General features: G+C 42.4%; 2 protein-coding genes across 4 annotated transcripts in view; one reads left to right on the top strand and one right to left on the bottom strand.

The window, feature by feature from the left end:
* RIC8A (RIC8 guanine nucleotide exchange factor A) overlaps nt 1–12,685 on the top strand; it is a 35,106-nt gene extending 22,421 nt beyond the window's left edge. For both annotated transcript variants that reach the window (XM_084853053.1, XM_084852181.1), the window contains 4 exons: nt 1,601–1,745; nt 2,503–2,647; nt 3,833–3,952; nt 6,665–12,685. In XM_084853053.1, coding sequence (XP_084709179.1) covers nt 1,601–1,745; nt 2,503–2,647; nt 3,833–3,952; nt 6,665–6,800 — 546 coding nt within the window. In that variant the 3' untranslated portion in view covers nt 6,801–12,685. The remainder of the gene's footprint in view (nt 1–1,600; nt 1,746–2,502; nt 2,648–3,832; nt 3,953–6,664) is intronic.
* On the bottom strand, nt 12,205–22,674 carry SIRT3 (sirtuin 3). 2 transcript variants are annotated; one of them, XM_084822207.1, is made up of 8 exons: nt 22,236–22,674; nt 20,929–21,109; nt 18,184–18,381; nt 16,153–16,385; nt 15,883–15,983; nt 15,466–15,627; nt 14,646–14,855; nt 12,205–13,009 (listed from the first exon to the last, which is right to left on the bottom strand). In XM_084822207.1, the coding sequence occupies exons 1-8, from the start codon at nt 22,309–22,311 to the stop codon at nt 12,989–12,991; spliced, it is 1,182 nt and encodes a 393-aa protein (XP_084678333.1). In that variant the 5' UTR covers nt 22,312–22,674; the 3' UTR covers nt 12,205–12,988. The 2 variants fall into 2 exon arrangements, with proteins under 2 accessions (XP_084678333.1, XP_084679178.1); XM_084823052.1 differs by lacking the exons at nt 18,184–18,381; nt 20,929–21,109; nt 22,236–22,674 and adding an exon at nt 17,832–18,176.
* Between the last annotated feature and the right edge of the window lie 1,289 nt (nt 22,675–23,963).

Raw genomic sequence — 23,963 nt, 5'->3', positions numbered from 1 at the left:
CATAAAATAAAACCTCCACTGAGCCAGCAAAAACATAAGACAAGCCCCACCTCTGTTATCAATCTGGAGATGTACACTGGAGTTGCTGTGAAATTATCTCTCAGGGATTGTGTGATGGCGGTGGTTGCATTACACATTTAACAGGCACACAGTAGTCTTGTATTCCAGCCCCATCATGATGTTGTGAAACGGTGTCTTTGGACATATGGGAATGTTCTTCATCATGTCCTGAGGGAGACACTTACCTTCCCTCATATTTTCTGGATTCTATTACACACACAATTTCCATGCAGTATGTGATGTGGAGTGTGAGGTACTCAAGGAGCACAGCAAGTGATCAGAGGAAGAAAGCACTGTGGCTATTGAGTATGCACAACTGCTTGATTTGTTTGAACTCTGATGGCAGCTGATTCACAGTTGTGAGAGATTCTGCCTAAAATTGCATGTTTTTTTTGCATATTAGTTGCTTCCTATAATGTTTGGTGCATTTCTTTAGTGGCTTATGGTCTCTAATGTATTGCTACTTAGCATTTTGCAGTCCAGCTGATACGGTGGATTGGATTGTAACGGATACTAATCTAAACTGGATGGCAACCAGCAACATGGATTAGGAAAACAGTGGCTTTACTTGGCCTCTGCAAAATCCTTTCTCAACCCTGTCCTGAAGGTTCCTGGGTTTCAGGTGCTGTGTCCATGGGCATAGCAGGGAATCTGGGCATCACTGTCTACTTCCACTGTTCAGAAAGCAAGATGCTAGCATCACCAACACTCTTTTCTCAACTGCCCTTTATTCCACATTTGCTCCAAAACTACTGAGCCTGTTGCAAAGACCCAGGAGATATCGAGTGAGGGCTGATTCATGTAGCCATTTAGATACAAAGATTGGTATATCTGGATAGAGCGAGATCGTAGTGAAGCAGTCCATGTGTGATTGCTGTGCTATGTGCCCAGATAGCCACACAGCTGCTATTTACTGTTCCATGTATTACGTTTGTTGTAGCGCAGCAAATGTGTGCTTCACTCATGCATTTGTGATGCAGTGAAGCTATCACACTGTTACTTATCCACTCATATAAGGGTTTTTCCATATGATCAGCTGACAGCTGGTCATATGGTAAATGTGCATTTGTGACCCATTTGCTAGTTTGCATATCTTCCCTCAACGTTGTGTTTCAGATCATGGAAGTGCTGCATTTTCTCAGTATTCAGTGGCATATAACCGGGAAAATGTCATTCTTCCCTTTCCCCTGATACAGCTTTTATTTCTGTTGTGATTGTTACATGGAATACAGTTGTGGGAGTGCTATGGGCTTCGTATTGGATATTTCTGGTAACATTGGTGATTAGTGACATGAGCCTCTCCACATGCCCACATGGTTTGCGAACTTATTTTTAAAAGTCTTTGAAATCTGTGTACTCTCTTGTGTTCTACAAGTCAGATGTTGGTATCTATTTAATTTTAAAGTGTCAGTTATCACAGTGACAGTCTGTACAGCTGACTTGTTTTGAGACATTTTGTATAGTATTTGCAGGGCCATATAAGAGCCAACTTAATATGAAGACCTTTTAACATATCTCTTCCCTTTCCATGGGTTCACAGGTACTCCCTCCACTGCGGGATGTGAAAAATAGACCAGAGGTGGGGAACTTGCTGAGAAATAAACTTGTCCGCCTCATGACTCATATTGACACTGATGTAAAGCACTGTGCTGCAGAGTTCCTCTTTGTTCTCTGCAAGGAAAGTGGTGAGTGTCCATCATTTTTCTTGTTCACCTAGTGCAGGTTGTCTTGTAGCCATATATTGGCCATCTGAAAAAGAAATCAAGTGAATAGGCTGATCCATGTAGCATTACAACTGTAAGACTCTTTGTGTTGGGATGGGCAGAGCTAATAGGCTTTGGTAGTGGTTTAGCTATTAAGAGCTGAGGCAAATCAAAGACTCATGAGTCATAGGCAAAATTACATTGCCAGGGTAAGAGGTGAATGGAACAATTGCAAAAAATGCACTTGAAACATTCACTGGAGATATTCTTTGAAGAGAAAAAAGTCTTAGATAAAAGGGAGGAAAATACAAACTCAGGTACAACTAAGCTCACATACCCTCTGTAGTTCAGTCAGAGGAATCTCTCCTCACAGCTAAGTACCACTTGTTTTTCTGAACTTTATGACGGTGAAGGCAGTTTCTCAGGTTTTGTCTTCCCAAAGTGTTATGAGTGTCTGTTTCCCTCCTAATACATGCATCAGCCTGTATATATTTGTAGAACCATTTCTGTGTGACATTTCACACACTTCTGGTGTGGGTATTACACTTGCTTAAGGAAAACTTAATATAATCAGCCCGTTCCTCTCTGCCCATTCACATACCGCTTACTGAGTGGTTTGCAAATAGCTACTTCCTTGAAAGTTCATCTGAAAAGCCAGAGGCAACTGAATTCAGCTGTCTTCTTCTGTTGTTCCTATAGCAGCAGGAGAATGTGACCCCTTTTGTATTTGTTTCGACAGTGTCACGGTTTGTGAAGTATACTGGATATGGAAATGCTGCTGGGCTTCTGGCAGCTCGAGGCCTCATGGCTGGAGGTCGGATAGAAGGAGTATACTCCGAGGATGAAGACACTGATACAGAGGAATACAAGGAAGCAAAACCCAAGTAGGGACCCATTTGTATGCATTGCTTCCCTTAGTGTTACCTTTCCTGCTCCTTTTAGCACAAGTGTGTTTCTTCCTATGCCACACATGGACTTCCTATGTCTTTTCTGGCTCATCCAGTTACTGAGTATTCATTTTTTTCTCAGTGCACTCCTTATTCCTGTGTGTTTAATGCTCTGGTTCCCTGTTTCCACTTCTAACAGTGTTACTCATTGCTTGCTTTCCTGCTTTCACTGTTGCAAAGGAGAACATAGCATCTGTCCAGACCAACAGCTTTTGTTTGGATCTGCTACAGGGAATCACACAGAGAGGTGGCACCTTTGGCAGTGTGTTTCATTCTTTGTCACTGTTCTGCTCTCCACTGATTGGGCTGTTTATGAAAAGCTTGCATGTCATTAAAGAGGTACTGACTCCCTCACAAATAGTCTGGATAATTCTCTCTTTTTTTCCTGGCTCTTCTCCCATCCTTCCTTCATTCTCAGAAGATCCCCCCCACAATATATATAGAGTTTTCATCATTCACTTCTATAGCCATCTTACAGATTTCTTTAGCTAATTACTTTTTATCAGCAGCCACTCCACAATTGCATTTCAAGCTTCTCTGCTCACCTGCTTCTGCCTCCCTCATTTTTTTCTGCATATTTATTGTAATGTTTGTGAGTGCAACTGCACATACATAGCATTTATTAAAGAAAAAGAATGCATAATTCTAGGAGGAATAGCAGTACTTGGACAGTGAGGGACAAGAATGAACTGAACCAAAATGTGGCGAGAGTGCTGTTCTAGACACATTTGGGAGAGAGACACAAAAGCACCTTTTTCCTCTGTGTTGCTGCCATTAATTTTAAGGTTAAAGGTGTGTGTTTGCGGCAGCCAAGTGGAGTTTACTAGTTTACTAACCTCCCCCTCTCCTGCCACCTCCATTAAAAACCAGTCTAAATAGGAAAACAAAAATTGACATACATAGGTTGATAGGGTCACCATTTGTCCTGTGAAGTTCCCTGTGGCATTTTCCATTTTTTGATATTGGGGAAATTGGACTATGTGATGGTCCAGGGAAGATACAGTTTGAAGAATGTTAGCTACATCCCTAGTGAAGCCAAGAGTCAAGTCTGTTAATCTCGGCCTACATTTAAATGGACATGCTTCTGCCTTCTTTCTGTGTTTTTTTTACTTATCTATGTAGCATTAACCCTATAACTGGACGTGTGGAAGAGAAACTTCCCAACCCAATGGAGGGGATGACAGATGAGCAGAAGGAGGTTGAAGCAATGAAACTGGTGAACATGTTTGACAAACTCTCCAGGTATCAGATTATCTGGAAATGGGTTACTTGCTGGAAGAGCAAAATGGAAAGGGGCAATTGATTAAGTTCAAAGAGTATGAAATTCCAAACTTACAGTGAATTTAGACAAATAATTTCTGAATTATTTAATTTCATTTGGCCTCTTCTATCCCGTAATGATTAGGGCCTAATCATTTGATTGCCCTAGATTGTGAACCTGTACAGGATAGAGGAGGATATAAATCTAATTGATTGCTTGATTTTGCCCAATGAGCCATTACTTCTGCAGTCATTGGAAGGAATTACTGTGGAACTAGACTCTTGAAATAATCTGAGAGCTAGGTCTTGCCCTGCCATCATGGCTTTAATTAGCTTATCCAAACTGTAACGTATATTGCGCAATGAACTCTTTCAAGTTACCTAGCTCCACTGGATTTCCATAATTTAGTGACATCAGAACTTCACTCATAGGCATCAAAACATGGTTGCTGGAATCTATTGTAGCATCTCAGACCACTTTGTAACATTTCAAATGTGTTGTACATGCTAAGGTGTTATATGATAAATAGGTGTGTGTGATGGTAAACTTAGTATCTAAGAATGCAGTGACATGGCTAAACAAGAAAATACAGATGTCCTGACCGTTTCACTACTGGAATTACAGATGCATTCAGAGTGATTCGGTTGTAAAGATGGTGCTTACTTATCATCAGCCTTTCTTCCACAATGAGGACTAGAAATATTGTTTAAAAAAAGATTAAAGCAAAGTTTCCTAGAATCCTGAGAGAGTGGGAAAGGAGATCCAAGCTCAGCATTGTAGGTGATGGTTAATCTTTACTAAAAAAAATGAACATGCTGGATAAAGCAAGAGGGACAGCCTGGAAAATATGAAGAACAAAATCAGTGGAATTGGATTTTGATAGCTTGGGTAAATAGCTCAAGATTCCTATTTAAGCTTTTAGCAGCTGCTTTGGGCTGAGAATACAAGACAGAAACATAAAGAAACAACTCAAGGAACACAAAGCCACAGTACACCTCTGAGGATTTGCACAATATTTATCCACCACATGCATTTGAGTGCTGTCGCTTCCACAAAGTTCATTCTGCAGTCTCTGTAGTGAGTGATATCTCTAGCTGCCTGCTGTAGATTACAGAGACAGATGGCAGCTGATGCCACCAATTCTACTTCCCAGCAGGCAGGCATGCACTCTATAGTAGTTGCTCATACATCATTTAGGAGCAGTGCAGGCAGGAGTCCAGGAACTAACTGAAGAGTTCAAAAGACATCTTGGTGGGCAGGAAAAAAAGGGCAGCAGACAGTCTGTTCAGTGCAGATGCCCCATGTTTCCGGTGTGTATTAGACAGACAGAACTGCTAGCCTGAGCATTGCATTAACAATGTTTCCACTGCAATTTCACTTTCTCTTGCCACTGAAGTTGGTTCTAATCAGAACGAATTCCAGAGGCATTTGCCAGTTAGATTTGCAAGAAAAGATTTTAGAGCAACCACTTCCTGCATTTCCAGTGCTAATTCTAGCATTGTTCTGGCTTTGCGATCGAACCATACTTTTCTCAAAATCAGATCCCTGTTCTTTAACTGGGTGTCTGCCAGGAAGGACTTCATAAAGCTGATGACTAGCATATGGTGTTTAACTAGCAATGCATCCAGAAAGAGGGCTGTGCCACACAGCAGAATAAAGAGAAAGCAAAACCAATAGGTGCAACGTGGGTTTATTAACAAGTTTGATTCCAAATTTCCCACTGTGTTCCAAACTTAAATGTGGTGGTTTTTTTCAGGGGATATGATTCACCATACAAATTGAATTTAATCAGAATATAGTAAGTGTGTTTTTGTTTGCAAGTTCTGTTCAGGTTTTTGATCATGAAAAGCTCATTTCTAGCCTTGTGTGGAGAGCATAGCCTCTCTACTCCAGAAACCTTAATGGCACTCTCAGACTACTGTACAATTTTCCAGTTACTTTGGAGTAAGCTGGAAGAGATCACGATATCTGCCTTCTGAGTAAATTCATGTTACATTTAGTAGTTTGCTCTGAAGAAAATGTATGCCTGAAATGTGTTGAGAAAACTGGAAGAGCAACTTGTTATTAAAATGGTCTTGAACCCATTGGTTTTGCTTTCCATTTGACTGGAAAGCCTTTACAAGGCTGAGAAAGTAGACCTTGGTAAAGTTCTCATAATGGATTAAGAAGGTCCTAAATGGGAAAGCTGTGGAAAAGCCCTTTCGGTAAACCTTGAGGGAGGCCTTAGTTCAGTGACAAATAACATGATTTGCCAGTATATCAGTCCCAAATTCTCCAGTAAAAGAATTTTAGGTACCTGGGCTGGAAAAGGCAACTGCTTGAGGCCCTAGAAATCTTATTTAAAATCAGTAGCAATTGAGTCTCAGTATGGCTGTACAGAGCCTAAAGCTTCCAGTCCTCTTCCCAAAATGGTAGTGGAGCAACATCTGTACTTGGGTAAAAGGCAATCCTCAGTGGTATTAGTGTGCATGTTCTGTATGTGAGCAAAACCGGTGTCAGCACGTGCACTACTAGCCAATCTGAGGGTGTGTTTGGCTCTTTTTACTGGTTGTGTTATATATATAATGTCTAGGATAACCAGATAGAGTACTGGACCCAAAGTGGGCAAATCTCTGGTGGCATAAGATGGTGGTTTAAGGAGTCCCTCTTGGGGAATCCTCGTAACACTGTTTTCTATCCTTTTTCCATTTCAGACAGCAAGTCATCCAGCCAATGGGAATGGGTCCAGATGGCAATTTAACCTCTCTCAATTTAACCGCTCTGGATGATGCTGTTCATCAGATAGCTGAGGAGAGGTTATCATCTGACTCTGACTTGGAACTGGACTGAGCCAAGCTCTCCTATCCCTCAAAAACCTATGGACCCTCTACTCTCCTTCCATCACAGGTGCTGTACTGCAAGATCAGTCCCAGGAAAGGACTCTGTGGGCTGGATCCCCATGCCCAGACTGGTATATCTGCTTCTTCTCTAGCCCTACAACTCTCCTACCCTTGAGAACTTTTTGCAGTTTGGCTCTCTCTTGCTCTCTTTTCCCGTTAGTATCTGAGGCTTGCACTCTTGATTCATTCCCAGGATTTTCCAGCAGATTTTATGAAGATTAGGAAGGAGGGAGAGGGGAGGATTGTATCAAGAGGATTTAGTAGCACATGGAATGCTGTGAGTGTGCGTGTACAATTATTTGTATGGGACGAATATGTGGTATGTGTGTATTTTTACGCTGGGGATATGTGTTGATACTTGTGCCAAGCACAAAATGTAGCAACCATACAGTGTGGTGGTGTTTAAGAACAGATGGTTATTCTAGGCAAATGTGAATGTGTACTTGCAGATATGACTGGGAAATATTACAGAAATGTGTGAATAAAAATAAGCCTGCTTTTTTTTACATATGATATGTACTGCTTGAGGTATATATATATATGGAATGTGGGTGGTGATCAAACACATTTTTAGGCAATTCCCTTTAAGACACATTATGGATGTATGGAGACATGCAGGTAAGGAAGCGTATGCATTGTTGAAATAGTATAGTTGGGGCAGGTGTCAGGAAATGTGTTTACATGGGATGTGGGAGTATGTGAGAAACTGATGCATCCTTTGCTCATACTGACCTACATGCTGATATTTGCAGATAATCTGGGGCCAGAGGGGCTCTGATCCCTACATAGTCTGACACTGTACTGTGTTCCTCATTCTACCAGGTTTGGTTTTCTGAATTAACATTTCTCTTTACGCTCTTCAAACATAAGGCAGTGACCAATTGCTTTACCAGACTCTGAATTACCTGCTTCAGTTCCCATATTTTCATAGCATTCTGCATTCACGGGTTGCTCTCAGGCACCTTTTATCCTTCACCCTGATTTTAGACTTTTCTGTTTAAAAAGAAATCACATTTCCCACCTTGTTTTCACTTTACCAACAGTTTAGCACAAGTGTAAATGAAAGATTTTCATTAGAATAAAGGAAACTTTCAGATAACAATATCTGTGCATCCATGATTCTTTGGGTTGTTTGTGTCTCTGAGCAATTAGAAACAGATGGATCTTTCTAGGAGATCAAAGATGTAGGCAAGGCCAAACTGGGATGACTCTGCAACCTTACTAAAGCACAATGTAAGGGTGAAACTTTCTGTATTTGAAACAAACTAAGGCCCAGTGAAGGGATTATAGTTTATATGGGTCAATATGTAATGATTGCATGTGTGGAGGATCCTGCCTAGTGCATGGGATTGAAGTTGATCTTCCCGATATTTCTGTGTTTTTGTTAATACTGTAACATTGTTAAATGTTGGGAACTTTGGGTTGTTTTGTAAACCACCTTAACTTTGAACATCATCATGGCTGATCCTGCTGTATGTCCTATCCCATCTCTATAGTGCAGATAAAAGACTAAGAACTATTACTTACATGTGTTTCAAAACAATTAGTTTGAACATAAAGGCTTCCTGCTGCAACTGACCAAAGGGCCACCCAGGCTAGCATCCTGTTTCGCATAGTGACGAACCAGGTGCTTCCACGAAGCCCACAACTAAGGCATCCCCTCCTGTTGCTCCCCAGCAAATGGTATGCTGGTGTTTGTCTTCTAACCAGATTAAGAGGATAGGATGCTGGGGTTTGTCTTCTAACCAGGATGGCATTAGCAGAAATAGAACATATCATGGTTCCTAAAAATGTTTCTCATTTTAAAATTGTAGAAGCAGGAAAGAATTCCATAAATCTCACTTGTAACTGGACAAAATGTCTTTGTCCAAAATAAAAAGCATTTGGAACTCTTCACGTAAACACATCCCTTGACGTGAATTAGCTGGTTCTCTACAGTATATGGTAAAAAAAAAAAAAAAATCTGCTCTTCATTGGGTTGATGATTCAGATGTCTCATTTGAATGGCTAACCCTAAATTCAAGAGCTTTCTGATCCAATATTTGAATCACACATTCAGATAAACAAATCTGTTAATTTAAATGTGCAAACACAATCTCTTTGCTAAAACTCCCTCGCTGCAAATACAGCTTTAGAGACATTTAAAAAAAATAAAAAACCAGCCTCTGAGGATGGATTATACTTGGAGAGAAATCAACAGAGCGCTCCCAGCTGGGAGGAATTTTCCAGAATTTCTGAGAGCAAAAGGGCCAGGCTTATGTGGCTACAATCCTGGGCTTGCGTAGCTAGTGACTGTGATTATAGGAACAAAAGTTAACATTTAGCAATACATGTTTTCACATGCCCAAAGCGGTGAGATTACAGACATCATTAAGGTTTGCATCTGGGGTTATGGAATCAATTAATTATCACAAAAATGTTTTCTTTGTGCCCTGACACATTGAGGGGCTGTATCCATGCGTAAACTCTAGATACTTTGGTGCCAGACAGCTGTTTAGGACAGGGATTAGGGAGTTGGTGTTAGTCTGCTTTCTACTCTTTTCTGCCAAAGAGATGATCAGTGCTAGTCAGAGTATTTGACCGAGGCTACACACAGTTCTAGCTGCTGTATGAGTTTCAAGTTGGGTTGGGGCTGTAGCATTCCTCACAGTATGTCAAACTCAAAGATAGCATAAGTCAGTCATATACTGTATATATTCAGTGATCAAAAAACCTGCCAGCTTAAGACCAGAGTTAAGGCTATCTTATGTTTGCTCAAGGTCCACAAAGCCAGGAAATTGGAAGCTTAGGCCGATGCCTTAGCAGACATGCCCCGTGATCAGTAATGATATTGTGCAATGTCACAAATTGTGCTTTCTTACAACTTAACCTCCATGCAACCACACTTTTCTTTGGTTTTTCAGGCCCAAATCCAGATTGGGAGGATGGAGTGCTGGGGCCAGCAAAGATGCTCTATGTTGTCCTGGTCCTGTATTGCTTTATGAAGCATCTGAACCTTACTGTATTGCTAGAGGAATCCTCATGTGAGTTGGCCCATGCCTGTTAGTTGCTTGTAAGCAAGCACAATTTGTGACATTGCGCAATATCATTACTGATCATGGGGCATGTCTGCTAAGGCATCAGCCTAAGGTTCCAATTTCCTGGCTTTCTGGAGCTTGAGCTAACATGTTGTTGTTCAGTTGTTAAGTCGTGTCCGACTCTTTGTGACCCCATGGACGCCAGGCCTTCCTGTCCTCTGCTTGCCTGTTATCCCGGTGATTTCTTGACTTCTACTTTGGCATTCCAATCCCCTATGATGAAGAGGACATCTTTTTTTGGTGTTAGTTCTAGAAGGTGTTGTAGGTCTTCATAGAACCGATCAGCCTCAGCTTCTTCGGCCTCAGTGGTTGGGGCATAGACTTGAATTACTGTGATGTTGAATGGTTTGCCTTGGATTCGTACTGAAATCATTCTATCGTTTTTGAGATTGTACCCCAGTACTGCTTTTCTCACCCTTTCGTTGGCTATGAGTGCTACTCCATTTCTTCTAAGGGATTCTTGCTCACAGTAATAGGTATAATGGTCACCTGAATTAAATTCTCCCATGCTTGTCCATTTGAGTTCGCTGATTCCCAAGATGTCGATGTTCAATCTTGCCATCTCATGTTTGACCACCTCCAGCTTACCTTGATTCATTTATCTTACATTCCAGGTTCCTAAACAATATTGTTCTTTACAGCATCGGATTTTCTTTTCATCACCAGACACATCCACAGCTGAGCGTCCTTTCGGCTTTGGCCCAGCCGCTTCACTCTTTCTGGCGCTACTTGGAAATTCCCTCTGCTCTTTCCCAGTAGTATATTGGACACCTTCCGACCTGAGGGGCTCATCTTCCGGCGTCATCTCTTTTAGCCTTGTGATACGTTCCATGGGGTTTTCTTGGCAGGAATACTGGAGTGGGTTGCCATTTCCTTCTCCAGTGGACCACATTTTGTCAGAACTCTCCACCATGACCTGTCCGTCTTGGGTGGCCCTGCATGGCATAGCTTATAGCTTCACTGAGTTACGCAAGCCCCTTCGCCACAACAAGGCCATGATCCATGAAGGGGTGAGCTAACATGAGATAACCTTAACTCTTGTCTTTAACCAGCAGATTTTTTGATCACTGAATTTCCCTGATTTTTAAAAAGGAAATTTATTATTACACTGTTCTGAAAAAACAAAACAAGAACACAAGCTAAAAAACAAAACACAAAGAAGTAATTAACTGAGCAGATATCTGTTTCTGAGGATGCCAGCACAGGATTCCAGCATAGCTGTTTCCTTTTTCTCCCTCTCGTTATCAGTGATCTGTCAGGCAGAATGACTCCCTCAGCCCTCAAAACTACTTCGCTCTTGTCTCAGTTGACAATTTCCCGTTCATCCTCCCTCCACTGTCAGAATGCTGACAGGAATGACTCTCAGTACTCACAAAACACTGGAGTACTGGCAGCAGCATTCTAGCATCACGGTGAAATTGAGCATGTCTGACATAACTTTGCCAGCAGTTCCTGCCAGAGGGCAGTATCCAACATGGTGCTTACACCCCCGCTGATTCTCCTGCGCCCTGCCAATTCCCATATGCAAGCAGTGCTCATTGCTTGCAGAACAGAGATTTAGCATTTCTGGGGGCAACTGGAAACATGCAAAAATACTAGTTTCTGGAATGGGGCAGCTCAGCCAACCTGTCCCCATCCAGAAATGAACGTTTCCACTCATTTTGGGACTTCCTTTGGGAAGCGTTAAATCTGTTGCACAAGCAGTGGGTCCCACTTGAGCAACAGAATCACCAGGAGTGTAAGTGCCCTGTTGGATACTGCCCATAGGCTTTCATGGGGCAGAAAAGCCTTCATATTGTTTAAACTGCTGCTCAGAATGTCACCAAACCAATGAAAGGTGCATCTCCTCAACAAGCTTCAATACAGTACATCAGTAGTTTTCCCCAGAATTTGAAGGAAATATATGATATGCTGAGCTTGAGTAAAAAGTACAAATGTGTCAATCTTAGCACTTTTTAACTTGCTGTATCTGTGACAATCATTGAATTGGTTTGAAATCTGGCACAATTGTAGAACTCATTAGGTAGATATGGATGCCAAGTTTCAAGTTATTAGTTCTACAGATGTCACTTTTATAAGTAGTAGAATTTTGATGCTTACAATAGAGGAACTTTTTTGTTTTTTTGCAACTCACCTTAAATAAAGGGGCACTAACTGCTGTGCCCTTTTAATATGGTACATAGGAAAAAGCACTATAATGTGTAGTATATAGCGGTGATTTTAAGTTCATAATATAGCTTAAATGCCCTCCTAATGTGTAAACAAATAATGAATAAATTGTTGAAGGTTGGTTTTATTTTGATTAATAGTTACTGCTGCTGGATGAATGTTTATTCATATTCAAAGAGCAACACACCTATGTTGTAGTTTCTTGCTAGAAATGTGGATATACAAACATAATCATATCTTCCAATATTGCATAAATGATACACTGCAAAATAATATACATCACATTCTTTTAAGAATCCCTGCTCTCAGGTTGATCTTCAGCACCTGCAGCAGAAGCTGGGACTCAACAGCCAGACTTCCATCTCTTTTTATGAAAGCTGCAATAAACATTTGACTTCATCCAAGTCCTTTCACAAGTTGGGGAATTCAGCATGACTGTGTGATGAAATTCAATTCCAGCTAAGGCGCTTGTGAAACACCACAAGATATGTGATGCTTTCTAAAGCACTCAAAGGATCCAAGTGGAAAAAACAGAAATGGGAGACGAAGTCTATGAAGGCCTTTAATGGAAGCCAGCAGCAATGTTGAACATCCTTATCTCCCCATCTGAGAGCTAAGGCCTCTCTTGATGCAAAAGTCAGTTCACAACCTATCATTTGACTGCCATTTCACAAGAGCCTTGAGAACAAGTCCTTCTCCGATGCTTGGAAGACACTTAAATGTAACTAAAGTGGTTCCTCAAATAATTCTTAGCTCTTCTGATCTATTAGATGCTACCAGGATGGACAGCACATTTCTTCCAGACCTCTGTGCTTATCACTAACCTTTGGCTGGGATGAAGTGTATTACTTTTGGAGGTAAACATCATTTCCAGCAGTAGACATCAGATTACCTATTTGTCTTTTGCATCCAGCTAAAAATAGAAACAACATACATTGCTTGTCTGAAGCTTGCTTGTTCCAAAGTACATCAATTCAACTGTTGATAGTGACCAAGGCTAAAAGGCAACAGCATAGTGAAGGAAGAACCGATGGCATATACAGTTAAATGAAAACATTACTGTTGATTCAATCATCACTGAAACCGATTGCTAAATGAACTTGATAAAAATGGCCATTCATCCTCACTACACTTTGCATCATGTCAGACAAAGGGTAGCAGAACAATATGCCTGAAGTATGTCTCCTTGTTGCAAGTCTTTCCTCAAAACACAAGGCTGGTTTCCCAACAGCTATTAATGAGATTAATCTATTGAAAAACAGCAGGACTACCACTATTTATATCTTTAATTTCCCATGTGTTTCAGACACCAGTCATTCCCAAGGGAAAACTGCTTCACAAATAATTAAGGCAATTGGATCTTCTCACCCATTTGCTAGAGTACAATTTTTTCTGAAGTTTGCCTTCCTTAGTGACTGATTCTGTAAAATGGGTGAGCAGTTATACTGCGTTAGCGTGGTTAGAGTCTGAGAATTATATCAGAAGATTGCACTTTAGCTAAATAAAGAGTTCCTGTTTGCACACACAGTGTTCCCCTTTATACATAAATGAAAAAGAAGCCCTTATGCCTTTGGATCATTGCCTTTACATGGAAAAAGTGAGTACCTATAAAGGCTGAACAAATACCATAAGACTGAATTCCTTACTGTGGCCTTCTTACCTTTTTTTTCAAACTATATTGTTTATATTGTTAAACAACCTATATTAACATATATATGGATCTAAAACTGGAAGCATTTCACCTGTTCCAAAAAAACCCTTTCAAAGTTTTATGGTAAGGGAACAAGTGGCAGCACAGAATGCAAGGTCATGGTTGGACAGAGTTCTTGGTCAAGTGGCTGCATTGCTATGTTCTACATTCACAGTCATAACATGATATCCCCGGATCCCAATTCTAGTTCTGCGGAACTGAAATCACACATGGAATCATTCAAGCATTAAATAATCACATAATAGGCAGATTCCGTAGGCATGCTCCTGGATTCATCTACAATGGAAACCATGGGCAGTATCCAATGGGGTGCTTACGCCCCCACTGATTCTTTTGCACCCCGCCATTTCTGTTGTGCAAGTGGCCCCCACCACTTGTGCAGTGGTGATTTAGCTCTTCCAGGAGGCAACCCGAAATAAGTGGAAACTGGTTTCTGGAAGAGGAGGTCAGCAGAAGCTGCATAAGGAAGCTCTGCTACGTCCAGAAATTAGCATTTCCGCTCACTTAGGGCTTGCCTCCGGAAGTGCTAAATTGCTGTTCCACAAGCAGTAGGGGCCAGCTGCGGAACAACTGGTGGGGCTGGCCATGCACAGAACAGAATTGGCAGCCAGCTCCAGTATTGGATTCTGCCCTTTATAATTTACAACAATTAATGCCTGTGAAATTGAACATTAGGATGTACAGATAGATGAATAAAACAATTATGTAGACCATGTTATATCAGGTCTGACCATTTGTTCTTGCCTGCAGTTTGTACTCATATACTCATTAGAGATTTTGCAACAGAAATGAAGAGTTGGGGGAGGAAAGGCAAGGTTTTCAAATCAAACTTTCATACCTTTTCCTTTTCTTTCTTGATTAGTTCTTGCAACTCCTCCTTCCAGCCCAACAGTTCCACCACTTTTTCCACTCCACTGATGACGTCTCCCAGTTCAGCCACATCACTGTGCTGTGGCTGATATGCAAATGGCCCCACCAAATCCCGATTGATCAGTACACGTGGAATGGAGACACGGACTCTTCCTGCCAGACTAGCAAAGGGCTCTACCTAAAATCCAAACACCAGAAGAAAAAGAAAAAAGCTGCATCTGTCCTAATGTAAAGGAGATTTATATAGTTCTTATTTAGGGAATCAGATGTTCTGATTCACCACTTCTGAAGCCTATAGTAGATGTATGTAGGTAGCTTCAGCCTGCGCTGAGCCCCCCACCAGCCCCTAACTGGGGGACCAGAGCAAGTTGTACATGTAGCAATGATGGTCTCCCAGAGGAAAAAACTACTTCGATTCCCAATATTCTTGGCTTCGTGCACAACAATGAACCCCATTGTCATCAGTATATACTAAGGTCACATTTCTGTTCTGCCACTGTGGCTACAATATTCACCTTTGCCATCTCTGCTTGTCTGAACTCTACAGACATTCATATTTCTTGCATTACTAGACATTCCGAATGCCTTCCTAGATTTTAGGAGTCTGTGCTTCCCAAGCTATAAACCCATTTCATGCATGATGCACTTGATTTTTTAAAATCCCTGAATTACCACCCCCTCTTTCCCTCTGGTTCCTCATTGTTTACTCTGTACTTTTCAGAGTCCCTGAACCACTTTGTCTCAATACCCCAGCTCTCATTCTCTTCCCATGTTCATGAAACTCAGACCTCAAGGGAGGTTCCGATGACAAAAAGCAGGTCTGCCATAGGAAAATCTGTCACATGTAAGAAGAACCGATGAGGGAGCTCCTCTCCAAAGAACACAATGTCAGGCTTGACAATTCCAGTGCACACAGGGCATTTGGGGATCTTGTCAGCCATCACATCCACCTAAAATGAAATCACACATAACAGGATATAAGCCCATGGCAGGCAGCATAAGTCACAGTCTGACACTGCATCACCTGAAATGACAATGGACACTTTCCTTAAGCACTGTTGATTGTACACACCAGGCTGCAATGAAGCCAACAGCAGTGCTATGAGCCCCTCAAAACAATCCTGGTGCCAAAACACAATATAACATCCCCTTGGAATATGCTTCTGATATTTTTTGAGTGGTGTATCTGCTGTGCTGTCACTCACCCTGAAATCCTCACCAGGGTATGATCTTCGACAGACAGTACATGTAGCAGAAGCAAATGTGCCATGAGCCTCAACTAGTTTATCTGGAGGAATCCCAGCAACTACAACACAAAAGGCAGAGTGATCAATTCAGCCAAACCTTCCACCAACCCAAGGTTAGTAAAGTGGATGCTATTCTCCCTACCACCCCAAATCTCACTGATGCAGTCTGATGTTACTCCCAACTTGTACTCTCTCTTAGAGCCAAAAGTGGTGGCGGGGAGGTGTTACCTCTCTCCAGTCCATCAATGTTCTGTGTGTACAAGCGCAGAAGGAGCCCTTTGTCAAGCAGAAGTCGGAGGAAGTAGTGGGCATAGTTGGGCCTGTAATTGCCAGGGTACAACTCCTTAGCTAACATGAAGAAAGGTTTAGGGTTGTGGAAAAAGTAGCTAAGTTCAAAGATGGCTTCTGGGTAAGGAATATTATACTGCTGGAGGTTACTGTAGAGCCCACTCCCAGGGGACCTGCAGAGACAAGAGGGAAATAAAGGATGAACAATATGCCAGGAAACCAAACCACTGCAAGGTATCCGCTGGCATTATCAAATTGTTAGGTGTGTGTGTAGTTTTAAATGTGATATGTCCCTTTTAGAAGTAAAGTCCCACAAGGGAAAATGCAGACAACAGAATTAGGAGTACTTTACTGAGCCAAACTCAGTAAAGATTAATTGGGTTAAGAAGACATACCACCAAGACAGCCTATTATGTTCATTATCTTTTCGTATATTGGAGGGAGGCTTTGGGGATGGCAGGGTCTACCTCTCAACAAGCTAAGATTATTTAAAGCAGGGCTGCACAACCTTTTCGGTCTTGTGAGCCACATGTGACACTAGAATGGAGGTTGGAGGCCACACACACACACTTGTGCATGCCTGTGCACGCACATATCCATCCCAGCAACCCTGATAACATTGCCCTTTCCGTCCTGCTAGCAGCAGTGGGGAGTCTTCTGTCTCCACCCCATGGGGGCTACATGTGGCTTGCAGGCTGTGCAGCCCTGCTTTAAAGGATGTGAAAAAGGGGAGGCCAAATTATGACACTGATCTCAGAAAAGGGGAAGGATGGTAGTTGATTGGTCTGTCTGGTAAGAAGAATTCACACAAGGGGTGTTTTGATTTGAAGCATTTACAGATCAGTTACGAAAGTGTTTAACCTCATCATCATGGCAGAATCAAACAAGCAAATGGAGAAGCAGATAAATGATGCTTGGTCAACTTCACTGAAACTTAACTAGTCCCAGCCCCTGGGGACAAAGACCTTCACATGTGTATTTAGGTTCAACACAAGCCTCCTTTTCAGATCAAGTTCAGGGGTGTAATTTTGTTCATGAGCCTGCTTTTAACCTTACTCACATGGGATGATGACACACACATTTAGAGCAGTCAGGCCATTCTGGAAGCACTCTCACTGCACTCAGTCTAAACATACCTTTCGTCTCTAGGGCAGAACTCTGAAGAAAATGGTTTTGAACGTTCAGAGCAGATGCTAAAGCTGACTGCATGGCTCTGGCTGGCTGGCCCTGCATGATGGCACCCAAAAACCTCCCCTGCCTAATCCCCAGAGTAGTTTTGCTCTTCAGTGACTAACTTTTTTAAAAAAAGATCCCTTTAAAGAAATTAACAAGGCAATGAATGAATGGCTGTAGGCATAAGCATTCATGCAATGCTTTCAGAGAGCCTGTCTAAAGCATTGGAGTGGAGGCGCAAGACTCATGGCTTAGCCAGCATTCTCTTCACTGGAACGTCTGTCATTTCAGTTGCAAAGCTGGGAAGAAACTGAATTCACACACCAGCTGCTGTACTTGCTGTGAGTTCTGTTTTTATATCATATCTGTCTTCAACCATAGGTTACAGTCCATATAGAGGACAACACTGGGTGATGGAAATAGAATCAAACAATTACAGAACATACTGTGACATCGTCCATGTAGCCCAAGAATAAACTTGATTTCTGTGGCATCTTTTTAATTCTTCAACAGCAAAGGTTATGGCCAAACCAAAGAGGAGGCTTTTACCATTGAGTAAATGGGAACAGAGGCCTCTGTTGGGATAGGAGAAAGTTACATTGATAATGGCACCCTTTCCCTACAATTCTAAAAAGCAGCCTAGTTCACTGTTACTGTGGGTGCTCTACTTGTCAAGGCTGCTTTGTATGTGTTGTGAGCAGTGCAGAGGCTGCTGAAAATAATTTTTGCAGATGAAGACTTCATGGGGGGATGCACATGTTTGCACAGTCAAGATCTGGACAGCAGCTTGGCTGTTACCTGAAATCTGGGATGCCGCTGGGAGTGCTGAGCCCTGCTCCAGCCATCACCAATATTCTCTGGCATTCTTTCATTTGAATTAATTCTGTCACATTCTTCAGGGTGAGCTTGTCTTTTCCACTGTTGTTTCCCCTTCTGCCACTTCCAAAAAAGATCATTGGAGTAGTGGATAAGGAAAAGGGCCTTACTGTCTGGATCCTGCCGGCAACATAGTAAACAAGCAACAGGTGGCAAAGAAGTACATTGAAATTACTGTATTACTGAAGCTGAGAGAAAATTATCTGAAACGGTATTAGGAAAAGTAAGAATTGGTCTTCCAAACTGGGGTAAGTTATAGAAGGGAATACTCATCCATGAATCAATCTGAGTGATGATTATCCATTCAGTTTTAGGAAAGTATATGTAGGAGCTCTCTCACATTATTGTAATACTGGAATACCTCTGTTTGATCCTAGTCCAGCTGTTCCTGTGATCTATACAAATGTGTGGATGGCACTTCTATAACTGCGTTCTGTATTGTTTTAAAAGGATTAGACAATTCCATATATAATTAGGGCCGAGACAGCCAAAGGATGGCATCCTTTCCCACAAAGTATCTCTAGCCTCTTCTTGTCAGAAGTTGAAACAGTATTAGGAGATGGCATACTACGTAACTGATCCAGGGGTAGTTCCAGAGCAGTGTGTGCCCCCTTCAGAGAAGTAGCTACTTCTTGGGTGGGTGGGTGGGGTGGGTGGGTTGCTGGACTCCTACTGTTGCTTGAAGGAAAGGGACTTTTCACATATTTAGACTGCTTTTCTATATTATCATCTCTCATATATGTATGTGAGAGTGAGAGAGACAGACAGATGGACAGACAGAGCATAGCGCCCCATGGGCTTATTTCCTTCGGTCAACAACAGAATTGGGATGGGGATGAGAACTTTGGAGCTGGAAGGTAGCTGACAATAGGCTCCCTTCCAAGCCACAGACATCCATCTCTCATAGTTTAATGGGGCTTACTCCGAAATAAGCATGAAGGATTGCAGCTTCAATTACTTACATTGCAAGCTTATGAATAGGATTTTATTCCCTGCTAAGCGTGCATAGGATTGCATAGTACAAAGGCATAATTTGTCCTGAGAAGTAAATGGTTTAACAGCAGTACTAAAGCCCTACTGGAATTCTTACTAAACCCCATAGAGTCTTGCACCACTCCTCTTCATAACAGAAGCCTTACAACAAAACCATATTTGCTACAGCAGGGGGAGGGGACACTTTACTTGAAACTGTAGCTAAGGGAACTACTTATCACATTGTACAGGATGGCCTCACTCTGGCTCAGAAGAAAGTTTGATTACATCTCTTGAGCCAGGAAGGGTGTCCATACATTTTGCATCTCCCACCATCCTCCCTGAGATGCTGATGGACAGGGCAATCCTTGCCCCCTGCAGCCACTGCTGTGGGTTAAAGGGGAGCAACTGGCATGCAGGAGAGAGAAGTGATTAAAAAGGCATGCCTGTGTGGGCGGCCGAGGGGACAAGTGGCAGTGCTGAAAGCAGCACAGCTTCAGCCACCAGGTAGTCCCTCAGCTGAGGGCTGTAAAGGTAAGTGCTAGGTGAGGTGACTTCTGCTGATGTTGTCATCTTCCATATCCCCAATGCCTCTGGGCCCTACCCCCCCCCCCCCGCATACACACTGGGGTGGGCCATCGGCACTGGGGATAAGGAATATGATGGTGGCAGCACTGGTTGTAATTGCCTTACCCAGCACTTCATTTTACAGTGCTGGGCTAAGGAAGAACCAGATGGCTGGAGCTCAGCTGCTTTCAGCCCTGCCACCCATCCCCTCTGCCACCTCCCACTGCCAGTCCCCATCTGCTCCCTAGTAAGCTTGGGGGAGGGGGGTATACCAGGTAGGTGCCATGGTGGGGGGCCACCAGGGCCTGGTCAAGCTTGGTGCAATTTGTGGAAGGACTTTTCCCAGCTATAGTCCACAGAAACAAAACCTGTGCATTTTAAATAGCATTTACTATTCTCCAGAGTTCACTTTGTCCAGAGTGGTGCTAATGATAATGACGCCAGATTCAGATTCAGCAAGCTATCGGATACTGGTGGTGTGTGTTTGGTATTATGGATTGTGCTTGGTATTATGGATTATGTTTCATAATATGTGAAAGAATTTGGTGGGAGAAAGAAGCGCTGACTCCAACAGCTTTTGTACTAAGGTGGGGAGAGAGTTCTTACGAGTGGAGCAAAAGTAGCAGGGATAAGTGAAGTAACAACTGTGGTGATTTTTCAAAATTAAAAATATACCTAAGGGCTTAAGGAGGGTTAGGAAGAAATATGGATTATAAGGTATGAGCCTTGTACTGCCATACCTCTTCCTAACCCTCCTTAAGCCCTTAGGTATACTACGGGCTTGGAAAGGCAAATAGTTTTAAAATATACACTTTACTGAGACTATGGAACTAGACACTCATCCAGTTTATGAATGATAGATCTCTCAGTGCTGTTAGCCATGATAGCTCAATCAAAACTCCATGTTCAGAGGCAGTATATCTGAGTAACAAATACAAGAGGATAACAGGAGATGGCCAATCACCATCGTGCCCTTGCTTCAGAATGCTAGCCTAGATGGTCTGATCAAAGAAGACAGTTCTTACATTCGTATGGATAGGGAGCCCAAGCTTGTTTTGTTATGGAAGGTGCCATAATTCAATGTCAGGTTGACAAGAAAGTACACAAAAAGGAGAAACTACACCATACCTGACTCTAGACATGCTTGCCATATTTTTCATGCTACTTTCTAGAGTCCTCTTCAGCAAGAGGTTTCCATTTGGTGGGTTGAAGACAGATCTCAATGAAATAAGGGGCAGATTTTTGCAGGACATCGAACCAGAAGAACTGAAATGACGTTGCTGGGCACATATCCAGAGATACCTCCATCCTAGAAAAACACCATCACTTTCAAATGCAGTTCATTGCCATAGTTGGTTAAAGGGAGTTTCTGTAGAGCAGGGGTGGGCAACTTGTGGCCGTCTAGATGTTTTAGACTACAACTCCCACCATCCCTCACCATTGGCAATACTGGCTACCCTCGCTGTAGAGGAATGGGCAATTATTTAACTTAGTTAATCAAGCTTTATATGGTTGGTGTTTGCAGTAGAACATGACTGCAAGAAGATCAAACCAGTCCATACTCCAGGAAATAAAGCCAGACTGCTCACTTGAGGGAAGGATATTAAAGGCAAAACTGAAGTACTTTGGCCACATCATGAGAAGACAGGACACCCTGGAGAAGATGCTGATGCTAGGGACAGTGGAAGGCAAAAGGAAGAGGAGCCGACTAAGGTGGATGGATGATATTCTGGAGGTGACAGACTCGACCTTGGGGGAACTGGGGGTGGCGACAGCCGACAGGAAGCTCTGGCGTGGGCTGGTCCATGAAGTCATGAAGAGTCGGGAGTGACTGACCAAATAAACAACAACAAAAACCATCTGCTTGTCACTGGACAGGCAAAGGAACAGTTTTTTGCCCAAAGACAGGCTCATAATCTATGCACGACAAGGAAATAAATAAAGGGGGAAAGCCTGAGGTTACAGTTTACTTGCCTTATATGGCCGCTGGGAGGATGTTAGAATTATACACCATTCTGCATGCTAAGTGTTCTACAAACAGGCATAAATGTAAAACAGTACTGACTCTGAAGTAGCTTATGGGGGAGAAGCCACAGCTCAGTGGCAGAGCACATTCTTTGCATGCAGCAGGGCCCGAGTTTAATTCCTGGCATCTTTAGTTAAAGAATCTCTGACAGCAGGGCCAAGACCTGAGACCTTGGAGAAGTACTGCAGCCCAGAGTAGTCATTACTCCTTACTGGGCTGAGTACTCACTGCCTGGCTGCTTCCTACATTCAACTTTCCTCCTTGCACAATTATACTAAATGTAATTTAGACCAGTCTCCCAAAGCACCTGTGCCAGTTCACAGCTGACCCTACTCTTCCTTACTCTCACCAAAGACTGCTGTGCCCTTTCCACATCATTCATAGACTTCTGAATTAGGCTGCTACTTACCAAGTAATCTTGGGAAACTTGCAGCATGAAGTACATGCCTTCCTTCAGAGACTCTGAAATGTGAGCTCCAGCTCATTTCCCTCCAGCTGCCTAGTCCTGTACCAAAAAAAAAAAAGGGGGGGGATCCCAAAAGAAGGTTCCTAGGTTTGCTTCTGTCTCTCCCTTTATTGTCCTTGACACATCAGTGGTTCTGCCCGCACAGTGGGGCAAGAGGCTGGAATCTCTCTCCCCTTCCCCTTTGGCATGTTATTATACTAGTGATTTGAAGGCAGAGGAAGATCTGGAGCATAGGGCAAAGCACCACTCCGTTTGCTTTCTGTAATCTTGATCCAGGAAGAACAGCTGAAAAGCTCTTTACCATAATGTTCCTAATAGAAGAACCTAGATCAGCTCATGCTAAACGTCATCCCTGTTTTTTCCCTCTGCAATAGCTTAGCCCCTGGAAAGCAGACACGGAAGTGAAATGCAGCAGCAGTTAAGTTACTATGCTACAAAACAGCTTTTTGTACACAACAGCTCTGAACTGGCAAAAGCTTAGTCCTTTGCAACTGCAGGGGAAATGCAGGTGCTGCTGGACATAATCTCTGCGATACCTGGAAATCACAATGGCTTTCTATGATGTATCATTTGGTCTATCATTGCCATAATTGCCCAAGAAGTGGGGCTTTATATTTCATTTATTCCACAATTTTTTCAAAAAGGCAGTCTCCACATTGGCAAAGCTTACTGCTATCACTCCAACTGCCATTTTTCTAGAGGCATCAAGGTCTCTTAGATACCTGCATCCATTGCATTCTTCATTTTGAATGCTGATTAACTGCAGAAGCCTCTATTCTCTGACATGCCAAATTAAAATGGGTACAGTTTATTTTACAGTCACGAACAGTCTGGTTCTCAATACTGGGTTTAGCAAGGGAGCAGAATGAGCAAATTGCTTCTGTGTGTGTCTGGTCGCTGACATATGCCACTAAAATGTTGGAAATCATAGAACTAAATCTGGATGGGATCAGAAAGCCATTTATTCCAACCCTCTGCCACAATGTGGCCATTTATCCATCAACTTTCCAAAGATCCATCAATCCAGACCACAGTACACTACCACTGAGCAAGCACATGACAGAAAGGTGTATTAGAAAATGCTTATTTTCATGCTTAGCACAGATTATTCAATTTATGATCCCATTCCAGAGACACTTTGAATTCAACAGGCCTTGCACCTGCTGCTGCACTCTAAGATCTCATATACATCCAACACATTACCAACACGGTCAGCTCTCACACCGCTGATCACCTGAAGGGCAGTTGAGGAGAGGCACATGGATTAAGTATGGGCACCCACTCCCCCTCTTCTCACCCCAACCGGTGATCAGTTCTGTCAGAGTTGACAATGTTGATCAACTTTGTTGGTGATAGATGTGCAGTGCAGGAGCACATATGGATGAATGTATCTGAAACACACTCAGGGCAGATGCGTGCATTCTTGGTTGGTGGGGACTGGCAACTGAAATCCCTCTTACAGATTGCCCTTACTAAACACACACACACTGTGCCATACAAATTTAGCTCCCAAATGCAATAGTTTTCAGAATGTTAACATTTCGTATATATATTGGCAAAATTCTTAGCAGTGGTTCTAAAGAATAAAAAAAGCATTGATAGATATGCTACTGCAGCAGACATAATCAGCAAGTGGCAAACTTCAGAAAATAGATACTATAGTTACTACAT

Source organism: Heloderma suspectum, chromosome 1 (assembly GCF_057233095.1).
Source record: "Heloderma suspectum isolate Gila_16-S chromosome 1, 16-S_ref, whole genome shotgun sequence".
Classification (NCBI taxonomy): domain Eukaryota; kingdom Metazoa; phylum Chordata; class Lepidosauria; order Squamata; family Helodermatidae; genus Heloderma; species Heloderma suspectum.
This window is presented reverse-complemented; position numbering and strand designations above follow the sequence as displayed.

What these genes read in the sequence shown, in the direction of transcription:
- SIRT3 (XM_084822207.1), bottom strand. Translation starts at nt 22,311, where the DNA reads ATGAGCTGGAGCTCACATTTCAGAGTCTCTGAAGGAAGGCATGTACTT. An exon ending in AAGTTTCCCAAGATTACTTG is followed by an intron (nt 21,110 to 22,235) that starts GTAAGTAGCAGC and finishes GTGTTTTTCTAG; the next exon opens with GATGGAGGTATCTCTGGATA. An exon ending in TCATCGGAACCTCCCTTGAG is followed by an intron (nt 14,856 to 15,465) that starts GTCTGAGTTTCA and finishes TTTGGATTTTAG; the next exon opens with GTAGAGCCCTTTGCTAGTCT.